The sequence below is a fragment of the Mus pahari genome, chromosome 1 (assembly GCF_900095145.1).
Source record: "Mus pahari chromosome 1, PAHARI_EIJ_v1.1, whole genome shotgun sequence".
NCBI lineage: Eukaryota > Metazoa > Chordata > Mammalia > Rodentia > Muridae > Mus > Mus pahari.
This window is the reverse complement of record NC_034590.1, coordinates 134,971,950-134,983,134: the sequence shown is the minus strand read 5'-3', so window position 1 is coordinate 134,983,134 and position 11,185 is coordinate 134,971,950. Positions and strand designations below refer to the sequence as shown.

Sequence of the window (11,185 nt, the reverse complement as noted above, 5' to 3'; positions counted from 1 at the left end):
GGCCAGCCTGGTCTACAAAGTGAGTTCCAGGACAGCCAGGGCTATACAGAGAAACCCTGTCTTGAAAAACCAAAAAAAAAAAAAAAAAAAAAAGAAGGAGGATATTAAAGCCCACCCCCACAGTGACACGTTTCCTCCAATAATGACACACCTTAGAACAGTGTCACTTTCTATGGGCCAAGAATATTCAAACCATCACACTGTATTACTTAATGGTTCTGTAGAGGCATATATTATAGTTCTCTCAGGATTCAGAATAACGTAGATGATTAGCAATCCATGATTTATTCTTTTGGGTAGAGTTTTTGGTTGGGGAAATTTGTATTCCATGGAATTCAGTTTTCATTCAAACATTTTTCAAGTAAAGAAGTTTCAGCTGACTATTATATTAGCCTTTAATATACTAATGCATTTTGAATTACAAAGGATGTGATTGAAGAATAGTATAATGATTAAAGGATAAATAAATTTGTGTTTTAGAATTAGAATTGACACAATGATTTAGGTAATTTTGAATGTTAACCAAATAGTAACTGACATGGCCAACTGTGGGATGATAGCAAACAAAAAGCCAATGTTTCCAAGGTGGGAAGGATTCAAAAATACCAGAAAGAATAAAAATTATAGTACTATTTCTTAGACTTGGGGTATAGGAAAAATAACAGAAATGTTATTCTTAACTGTGTGTTTTGACTATAAAAGATTTTCAATTATTCTTTAATTATAGGTTCAGGACTTCTGGAAATCTTATAATCACCCGTGAGATTGATGTGATAAAAAATCAGTCCTTCTGGTTCATCAACAAAAAACCTGTAACCCAGAAGATAGTGGAAGAACAGGTTGCAGCTTTAAACATCCAAGTGGGCAATCTGTGCCAGTTCTTGCCTCAGGTCTGAGAAAAAATATAAATGAACATGGGGAAAATTTTTCATTTATTTATTTATTTACTTACTTTACATCCCAATCCTGAGTTTCTCTCCCTCTCTTCCCAGTCCCACCCTGTCACCTTCCTTACCCTCCGCCTTCCCTCTGTCTCTCTTTAGAGAAGGGGAAACCTCCAAACATGGGAAAATTTTGTGTGTAATATTTTCGCTTTATGCCATAGAAAATATAAATACTACTCAAGAGATTTGTATCAAAACAGCGCTCTTAATATTTGTAGCATTAATTAAGGAAGGTTATTAATTTCAATTAATAGGTATGTAATTATTACTCTTTGTATTCAACTCTCAGTATTTTTATGGGCATGGTGATACACATTTGTAATAGTAGTTCTTAGTAGGCCAACCTGGGCTACATAGTTCCAGGCCCACTGGACCTCAGTCATCTATATATCATGTTAATGATTTTATTTAATAAGTTTAAGTTACAAAATGTTTTTAAAAATGTATTTTTTTTCATGTTTGTCTCTGTGTGGTGTGTATTAGTATTTGGGTACATGTGTGCACAGTCTTAGAGGCCAGAGGTTAGTTTTATATGTCTTTCTCACTCCCTGTCAACTTTATTTACTGACCCATTACCTGACTCTGGAGTTGGGCAGTTTGGTTCGAAGGTTCCCTGTCTCTGCCATTACTGGGACTGTAGGCAGGTATCCTTGCTGGCCTAGCTTTTGCATAGCTTCTAGAGGTCCAAACTCATTCTCATACTTGGAAGCACACTTTGTACATGAGGCGTCTCCCCAGTCTGTAAGGAAGGTACTTTAAGTACAGAGGAGTTTCAAACTCCCATTTGCAAGAGTCAAAGTATTAAAAATACTTTTATTAATTCTTTGATAATATCATACAATGTGTTTTGATCATATTTACTCTTTATTTCCTCCCCTTAACTCTTTCAAGATATATCCACTTAGGCTTAGATTTGTGCTGTCAATATACTCCTGGGTTTGGGCCATCTAGTTTATGTACCAGAAGCCACACCCTTCAAAGCAATTCTCTCTCAAAAGCTGGATCTACTGTAGGTCCTCAACTGTAGGTCAGGGCTCATGAACCACTTCCAGTTAGAATGTTAAACTGACTTGATTGTTGTTCAAGCAGCTACAGCTGCCATGTATTCTTAATTGAGATCCTGAGAAGCCATAGTTAATGAACAACTTTTTGTGGTTGTTTTGTTTTTCAAGACAGGGTTTCTCTGTAGCTCTGACTGTCCTGGAACTCGCTCTGCAAACCAGGCTGGCTTTAAACTCTCAGGGATCTACCTACCTCTGCCTCCCAAGTCCTGGAATTAAAGGGGTGGACCACCATGCCTGCTTTAATTAATGAACAACTTTTAATCAGTGCATTTGTATGATATATTGGTTAGAATAACCTTTTTTATGTAAGTATACTTCTTAAAGTCTAGTGATATTTTTATTTGTTCATTAATAATAAAATAACCTGATCTGAAGAGATGGCTCATTTGTTAAAAGTACTTCCAAAGGACCCAAATTTGATTCACAGCACCCACATATGGCAGTTTACAACTACCTGACCATCGCTGCAGGGGATCTGATGCCTTCTTGACTCCTTAGGCATTGCACTCATATACACAGTCCAACACCTAGGTACACACATACATAGGTAATATAAAAGAAAATTTTTTAAGTTTTTAAAAAATATTCTAATAATCTACATTTAAAATTACAGTTCAATATCTTTTAATGTTGCTTAGTGTCTACACTATAGCTTATTTTCTCACAAAATTTGATTCATATCTCAAAAATTTTTAAGTGAGACCATCTTGGCAAATTTAATAAATTTTAATGGTACTTATGAATGATAGTTGCTAATACTTAATTTTGGTGTTGTAGGACAAAGTTGGGGAATTTGCTAAACTCAGCAAAATTGAACTCCTTGAAGCTACTGAGAAGTCAATTGGTCCTCCAGAGATGCACAGATACCACTGTGAACTCAAAAACTTCAGGGAGAAGGAGAAGCAGCTAGAGGTATTTAGAAATAGACTAGTCATTTTCATTCCTGTTTTCATTTACTGAATGTGTAAGAATAACTGAGTGGTGGTGCCTTTAGTCCCAGCCCTTGGGAGGCAGAGGGAGGTGGGTCTCTCTGGTCTACAGAGTGAGTTCCAGCTCTGCCAAGGCTAAACGGAGGAACCCTGTCTTGAGGGAAAAGAAAGAAAGACATACTACAAAATGGATAGTATGTCTATGTTGAGTAAATTTATAATTGTTAAATTTTTTTTCCAAGTTTGTATTTCTAACATCAACTGGTAACAGAAAGTGAGAATGCTTTTAATTATATGAAGTTTGAAAATTTTGACTATTTTAGTAAATACATATTACCAGTTGAGATTTTAAAGAACTCTCATAGGAAGTTATGTTTTTCTTTCCTTTGGTACCCATCAAATAATTTGTTGTGTGCCATGCACTGTGTAAGGTTTTGAGATTTATAGAAGATAAGGATGTGGTATTTGAAAATACTCCTGTTAATGCCATTTGATGTATTTTTTTCTTTCCCTTTTTTTTTTTTGTTGTTGTTGTTGTTGTTGTTGTTTTTGTTTTTTTCAAGACAGGGTTTCTCTGTGTAGCCCTGGCTGTCCTAGAACTCACTTTGTAGTCCAGGCTGGCCTCGAATTTAGAAATCTGCCTGCCTCTGCCTCCCAAGTGCTGGGATTAAAGGCGTGCGCCACCACCACCCAGCTGATGTAGTTTTTCTTAAGTCAAATGAAAATAGACTTTATTCACAAACTATAGAATTTAGCTGAAGTGTTAATTTAAAAAAAAATTTTAAACCTTTTAATAAATAGATACTTAGAAATGCTGTATAGAAATGCTATATAACCTACCCAGCTTGGTACATTTTTATAATTTAAAAAAAAAAGATAACCTTCTCTTTAAGTATAACTATATTTGATAAGTATTCCATTATAATAAAACATTAATTTTGGTGTCTTAATTAAAAAGAATTGATCTAGGAGTTTTGTGATGATTCAGTTCTGTGTCTGGTATTCCTTCAATTCTTTGGTCTTGATGAGAATCATCAATTTTGTATCAATGTAGTATTTACACCTGAAACAAATTTCTAGATTACCTTCTATCTGCTGAAGGAAACAAGCATGAATTTTTTTTTCTAGGCTGTTCAGTACATATTTGCGTTTGTTAATGTGCAATAGATTGAATTTTAGCTTTCTGTCATCTCAGAATCCTTAAGTCCTGAGCATTTATGGCATATCAACCCTGATACTCCTTTGCATTTATATGCCATTTTTATAGATTTTATTAAGCTTTCATCTGGACAGATAGGGCAAAAATCTAAAATGCATCAAACTCCAAATCATGAGTCATATTGGTGTATACAAAGCTCTTCTGGAGTATTACTTCACCTGGTTTTGTTGTTTTTTTTGTTGTTATTAGACAGGGTCATCTGTAGTCCAGGCTGGCCTTTCACTGTTGTGTATAGCTAAGGATGCTCCTGTGTCTACCTCCTCGGCACCGAAGCTACAGATGTGATCACTAGTCTGATTATGAGCAGTGCTGAGAATCAAATCCAGAACTTCATGCCTAACTAGGCAAGCATTCTCCCTAGCTTCACTTTTACATAGTTCTAAAGAACCCTTACAGAATTCTTCCTTGTGAAATTTTGCTTATCTTTTATGTTTCATTGTTCAAAGATTTGACTTGCCATGTTCTTATTTTCATTTAAACTAATTGTCAACAAATACTATTTTAGACCTCTTGCAAAGAGAAAACTGAATACCTAGAGAAAATGATTCAGCGAAATGAAAGGTACAAACAAGATGTGGAAAGATTCTATGAACGAAAACGACATTTAGATTTAATTGAGATGCTTGAGGCAAAAAGACCATGGGTGGTAAGTGTTATTTATCTGAGGGAAAAAAAAATAGATGACTCCTGAGCTCTCTTAGGTTGCTTTCTACTGCTGTGAAACACTGACCAAAAGGAACTTGGGGAGAAAGGTTTTGATCCATTTGTAATCAGGGTCCATTTTGAAGGGTTATCAGGGGAAGAGCTCTAGACGGGAAGGAACCTGCAGACAGGAGCTGAGTCAGGCTGTGGAGGGATGCTGCTTGCTGCCTGTTCCCATTTCTTCCTCAGCCTGCTTTCCTATATCTCTGGGACTTCCTGCTCCAAGGATGGCATCAACCACAGTGGGCTGGGCCCTACCATAGTAATCATAATTTTAAAATCTGTGGGCCAGTCTAATGGAGGCATTTTCTCAATTGAGGTTCCTTCTCAGATGGAGCCTGCTTGTGTGAAGTTGACCCCCCCCCAAAAAAAAAACAAGCAAAAACAAGCAAAAAGAAATCATCAAAACAAAACTAATGATGACTGAGTACCTACGAAGTATGTCTTTGTAAGTAGGCACTCATTTTGTATTCAAGTTAGATATTTCTTTTAAAATTTTTATATTACGTGTATGCATATATATTTTTGTTATTCTTTATTTGATATATGTTAATTATCACATAGCAAATAATTGATTGAGTTAGCAACATCAGTTCTTCGGGCTTTTGTCCTTAGCAGTTCTTTACTTTTTCCCCTTAATGTTAATGATCTAAGGTATATGTTCACATAAAAAATTAAATTTGCAAAGCGAGGGATGTCATTCAGTGCCACTGAAAATATTTTGTGTGTGTGTATGTCACTAAAAATTTAGTTGAGGTATGCCATATGTAGCTGAAGTATCTTAACTGTCTTCTCATACTTTGTTATTTTTCTATTTTTTTGTCATTGTTGTTTAAAATATGATACATATTTATTACCTATGACCAGCTTGGGATAAGTAGTGGAGTTCATTGAAAAATTACTCAATAGGTGGAAGCATTAATTTTTATGTTTGTTTCATGGAAATATGTCTTGGTGTGAAAATAATGTATGTCTCTATATTTATAGCATTCTTATTTCCTCCAACCAGGTTTTGCAATTTCATTAGTCTTAAACTTTGTCTTTTGTATACCTTTTTATTGTATTTTTCTATGTTTATTACTAGTTTTCATTCTATCTTTTGAAGTCTTTTGACCCCTTTTTGAAGAGATTGATTTCGGTCTTTTTAACTTTTTAAATTTAAAATTTGTAGGTTCCCCCCCGCCCCCCGCGGTATATTATTCACTTTTTCAAAAGATTTCTGTTTTTAATTGGAGGGAAAGGCATGCCCATATTGTGGTTTTGAACTGCTCTGGGTGTGTGCTGGGTCTTCTGAGCAGGAAGTACTCTTTTTTTTTTTTTCTTTTTTCTTTTTATGTGCATGGTGTTTTGCCTGCATGTGTGTTTGTGTGAGCTGCCATATAGGTTCTGGGAATTGAGCCCTGGCCCTGCTCATAACCACTGAGCCATCTCTCTAGTCCAAAGGGAATAGCCTTTCAACCCCTGTTCACTCTTATTATTTCTATTTTAGCATTTCATTTTCTTGTTATTCAGCAAATAGCTAATTCCTGTGGAATGACATTTTTTTTTTAAAATGCATACCGCTGTGGGAGGCTGTTAACTCTTCTCATCATGTGCTTCCAGGAATGTAGCTCATGTCAAGACATCAGGCGCGATAGCAGCCGCCTTGGCCTGCTAAGTCATCTCTCTAGCCCGGACATTGTTTGTAGCAAGCTCTCAGCTACATGTTTCTTTTAATTTTTCTTTGGCCCATTTTTTACCTTTCAAAATTGAAATTCTTTTGTTTGCCTATTTCTTAATCTTGTCTATTGGTAAATTAAAATTTCTGATTACATTTTGACTTTAGGATACATTAACTTAAATACCTAATATATTAACTTCTGTTTCTTGAATTATTTGCAAGGAATATGAGAATGTACGTCAGGAATATGAAGGTGTGAAACTAATTCGTGACCGAGTGAAGGAAGAGGTCAGGAAACTTAAAGAAGGGCAGATTCCTATGACACGGCGGATTGAGGAAATTGACCGGCAGCGTCGCACTTTGGAAGTTCGAATCAAAGAGAAGGTACTTTTGTTGTTCCGTTTGGGATTGTCTGAATTTTATTCAACATAGAAAAATACTTCTTGTGTCTTTAAAAGTATTTTCTAGGTTTCATTTCTTTAAGAATTAATTAATTGTTATGATTGGAGAGCATTACCTTAAAGAAATTCCGGGGTGATTGTTGCTGGGCATACTGGTTCAGGTCTGTTTCTTAGCTCTTGGGACATTGAGGCAAGAACATCATTGTGACTTTGAGGCCATCATGGGCTACAGAATAAGACATAACTTCAAGAGAAAGTTTTAGCTACAAACTGATATATCATATTTCTTAGAAACACTGAGTTCTTTCTGTGAATGTAGTGTGTATCTCTTATAACTTTAAATTGCTTATGGAGGTGAATTTTAGTTTTCCAGGGATACTGAGGAATCAAAGGTGTCTTGCTGAGATTTAACAGCACGACCAAAAGCCATGAGACAGAAAAGGCTTCACACGACAGATTGCATGCTTTACTGAGGGAAGTCAGTGCAGAACCTGGTGGGAAGAGCTGAAGCAGAAACCCTGGAGGAAATCTCAAACAACTCAGGACCGGAGGTGGCCCAGCGCCTGCCTCAGTGGGCTGGGACTCCTCACATCAGTTATTATTCAAGAGAATGCTCTATAGAATTGTCTAAAGGTAGTAGAGGCAGTTCCTCAATTGAGATTCCTCTTCCCGGGTAACTTTATCTTGTGTCAAGTTGGACAAAAAACTAGCCAGCACAAGAGGATATTTTGGAAATGATTAAATATCTGCTTGTAGAATCTGGTAGTTTCTTCCTATTTCAGTGGATACCTAAAACTGAAGATAATACCAAAACCTATGTAGTTTGAATATCCTTGTACAAAGTTATTTCATCCTCCAGTATTTGAGGAATTTACACTGTTTGCATAGATTTTTACCAATTGCTCATCAACAGTGTGAAAATCCAAAATGTAAACCTTTTTGAACAAAAAGTTTTAAATTTTGAATTAGGGTAGATTCTACATTTTCATATTTGGGATGTTCAACTTGTATTTATTTCCCTCCTATGTGTACATACACGTGTACTATATGGTCACATTTTCTTCTAAAGAAAGCACATTATATTTTTTTTTCTTTAGCATTTTTAAATTGCCAGCATGACAGCTTTTTTTGCTTTGGGACCATTACTATCTAAATAAAGCTTATCTGAATAAGAACTGTAGTCAGCCTGATAACTCAGACCTGCTAAATGATAATCTTATTTATGGACAGGCTACACCAGTGTGAGGTTAAGGACAGGACAGTGGGCAGCTTTTGAGTCTTCATAATGGTACACAGTTAAAAAATGACACACAAAAACTACAAATAGGCTATTTCTGGAATTTAATTTCCTATTTAATATAGTCTGTAATTGACTACAAATAGACTTGATAATGCAAAGCCATACATGGGGGATTACTGTAATGGGATATAAACAGATCCAGGATTTTGAATGCCATTTTGGAGATTGAAATAAATGCAGTAAAGTCAAGTGTTGACATCTGCTCGGATACTTTTGATGTGCATTCAATAACTCAGATAATTGATTATTCCAAATTTAAAAATGTTTACATCTACAAGAGATTGTAAATTCTAGTTCTTGAACAGGTTTTCTCACTTTATGGTTAAGGATCATTAAGTCTCTAAGCTTCATATATATATAATAGTTGGCAGTCATGTTAATAGTAATTGGTTATAATTAAGTTGTGGATTTATAGTTGCTTTGTGGCACCTGAAGTTACTGCTAAATTGCTTTAAAACTTGGAAAAAAAAAAAAAAAACAAAACAAAACAAAACAAAAAAACCCGAAAAACCAAAAAAACAACAACAAAATAAACTTGGTTTTCTATGGAGTAGAAAATAATGTCTACAATAAATTAAAGAATTCTATATACAATACTTGTTTTGCTTCTCTGTTCCTAAGAGAAGCAGCTATCAAGGCAGCTTCAAGATAACCCCAAGTTCATGTTTCTATACAGGTATACATGGTCTAAGATATTCTAGAATTGTTTTCTTCAAGAGGTGCCTATAGCGTCTGAAGAGATATATTGTATTAGTCTATTAGTGTATATCTTAAAATTATTAATCCTCTAAATCATGTAGCAGGAATAAATAGTTAATTATATTTACTATACTCTGTTCTTCTCCCTTTTCAGCAGAGACCTTTATATCACTCTGGTTTTTCACCCTTAACATTCCAAAGAGGCCCTATAATGTGTTATAGAGGCCATTGGCTCCAAATTAATACACATCTGTATTGCAAATGCATACCATCACTTAATAGTTGCTTGGTCTTATTTTCTTCATATAATAAAACAATATATCTAGTCTGTCTGATCGGATTTTTTTTTTAATTTTTTTATTATTTGATTTATTTACAGTTCAAATGCTATCCCCCTTCCTGGTTTCCTCTCCACAAACCCCCTATTCCATTGCCCCCACCTCCTGCTTCTATGAGGTTGCTCCCCTTTCATCCACACATACAAATTGTTTTCATAGTCAGACAAAATATCAGGAAAACATACATGGAAACAAGTGTGTACACATGTATTACACTAAATACACTAAAAAGTGTAATACTTTTAGTAATGATAGCAATAACCTTTATAGATTTCCAATACCATTAGTAATCTTGGTGGTAATTATGAACTTGATTTGAATTTAAATATGGGAAAGTATTGTTTTGGTTGATTTATTAAACTATTTGGATGGATGGAACCATATAATTTGCTTAAATGAGTTTTTAATTAACCTTTTCTTTCTGGTTCAATTTTGCAGTCAACTGATATTAAGGAAGCATCTCAGAAATGCAAACAAAGGCAAGACTTGATTGAACGGAAGGACAGACATGTAAGACCCCTTACCGAAAGTGGATTACCTTCATTTACCATGACTTGTTTTCACAAGGGGACAAGTGGTTATTGTAATTTTTTGGAAACTATCCCAAATCATCTAAGTGTAGTAGCTGCACGAAAGAGAGGTTTTTCTCAGTTATTCATGGGGCTATATTTCATAGGTGGTCTGGTTTTTATTTTGGTTTAAAATGCTGTGATTTTTGTTTGTGTGTTTATTTTTAATCAGGACAGGATTTCTCTGAGTATCCCTGGCTGTCCTGGAACTTGCTCTGTAGACCAGCCTGGCCTCAAATGCACAGATTCACCTATCTCTTCCTCTCACGTGCTGGGATTAAGGGTGTGTGCCAACATGCCTGGCTTAAAATGTTATAATTTTTAGTATTGTCATTCAGTTAATACTTCTTAAAGGATCTTCCTATGTTAGTCCCATAGATAGGTTCTTTAGGGACAGGTGTGGTAGGGAGTGAAGCCAGGGATCTTGCTGTGTTCCAGCTTCTCACATGCAGAATTTGGGCAGTGGAACTAAGATGTGGTTGTTTCCCACACCATGCAGCATGCTAGTTATATTGCTGTAAGGTCACTAAGTATAGGCTTTATGACTAGAACTGCTCTTTAGTGTTAAAAATTGCATTTGCTTGTTTGTTTCTGTGCCACAGACATGTGTGGAGGTCAGAAAAAACCTTAGGGAGTTGGTTGTTTCCTACCATATGGGTTGTTAAGCATGGTGACTTTCCCCACAGAGCCCATGGCAGCTCTTGAATTCTGGTTTTCAATCCAGTTTATTAGTGTCTTGTCTTTGGATTGAGGAATTGACACCATTAGCTTCCGTTTTTATTGGGAGACCTATACCCCATTTGTTCTGTGTGGTTGGTGTTTTCCTGTTACCCCTTTGCTTAGCTGCTCTTCTAGTGTGGCAGAGGTTCTTCTGTAGCATTGAGGTTATGTTGTCGTTCTCTTTATAGTCTGAAGGAGTTCTTTAAATGCTATATCGGGAGCAGTTTACTCATAAATTCATTTAGCCTTTTGTTGTTGTTTTGTTTGTTTTGCTGGACACTTGTCTTTTTCCTTAAAATAAGACAATAGTTTAGGTTTGTATAGTAGTGTGGGTTGACACGTGTCTTTCAGAATGAGAAATGCATTGTTCCAATTCTCCATCTTTGTGGGAAAAAAATAATACTGTTTTTCTAGTTGACCTGCCCCAATGTATAATTGGTGTTTCTTTCTAGTAACTATCAATATAATTTCTTTGATCTATTTTTTTAGTGTTTTAATAATAATATGACCAGGAAAGGTTATCTGCTCTTACCTGTTTTGTGTTTTAAATGACTTCTATATTTTCATCAGTATCTGAATCTAGATTTGGGAAATTTTCTGTTAGGGTTTTGTTGAAAAGTTTCTATGCTTTTTTTTTTTT

At 35.4% G+C, this 11,185-nt stretch overlaps 1 protein-coding gene across 2 annotated transcripts in view; it reads left to right on the top strand.

The window, feature by feature from the left end:
- Nucleotides 1–11,185, top strand: part of Smc5 (structural maintenance of chromosomes 5) — a 64,983-nt gene that overhangs the window by 8,758 nt on the left and 45,040 nt on the right. For both annotated transcript variants that reach the window (XM_029540129.1, XM_021191596.1), the window contains exons 4-8: nucleotides 728–890; nucleotides 2,786–2,920; nucleotides 4,662–4,802; nucleotides 6,741–6,902; nucleotides 9,695–9,766. In XM_029540129.1, coding sequence (XP_029395989.1) covers nucleotides 728–890; nucleotides 2,786–2,920; nucleotides 4,662–4,802; nucleotides 6,741–6,902; nucleotides 9,695–9,766 — 673 coding nt within the window. The remainder of the gene's footprint in view (nucleotides 1–727; nucleotides 891–2,785; nucleotides 2,921–4,661; nucleotides 4,803–6,740; nucleotides 6,903–9,694; nucleotides 9,767–11,185) is intronic.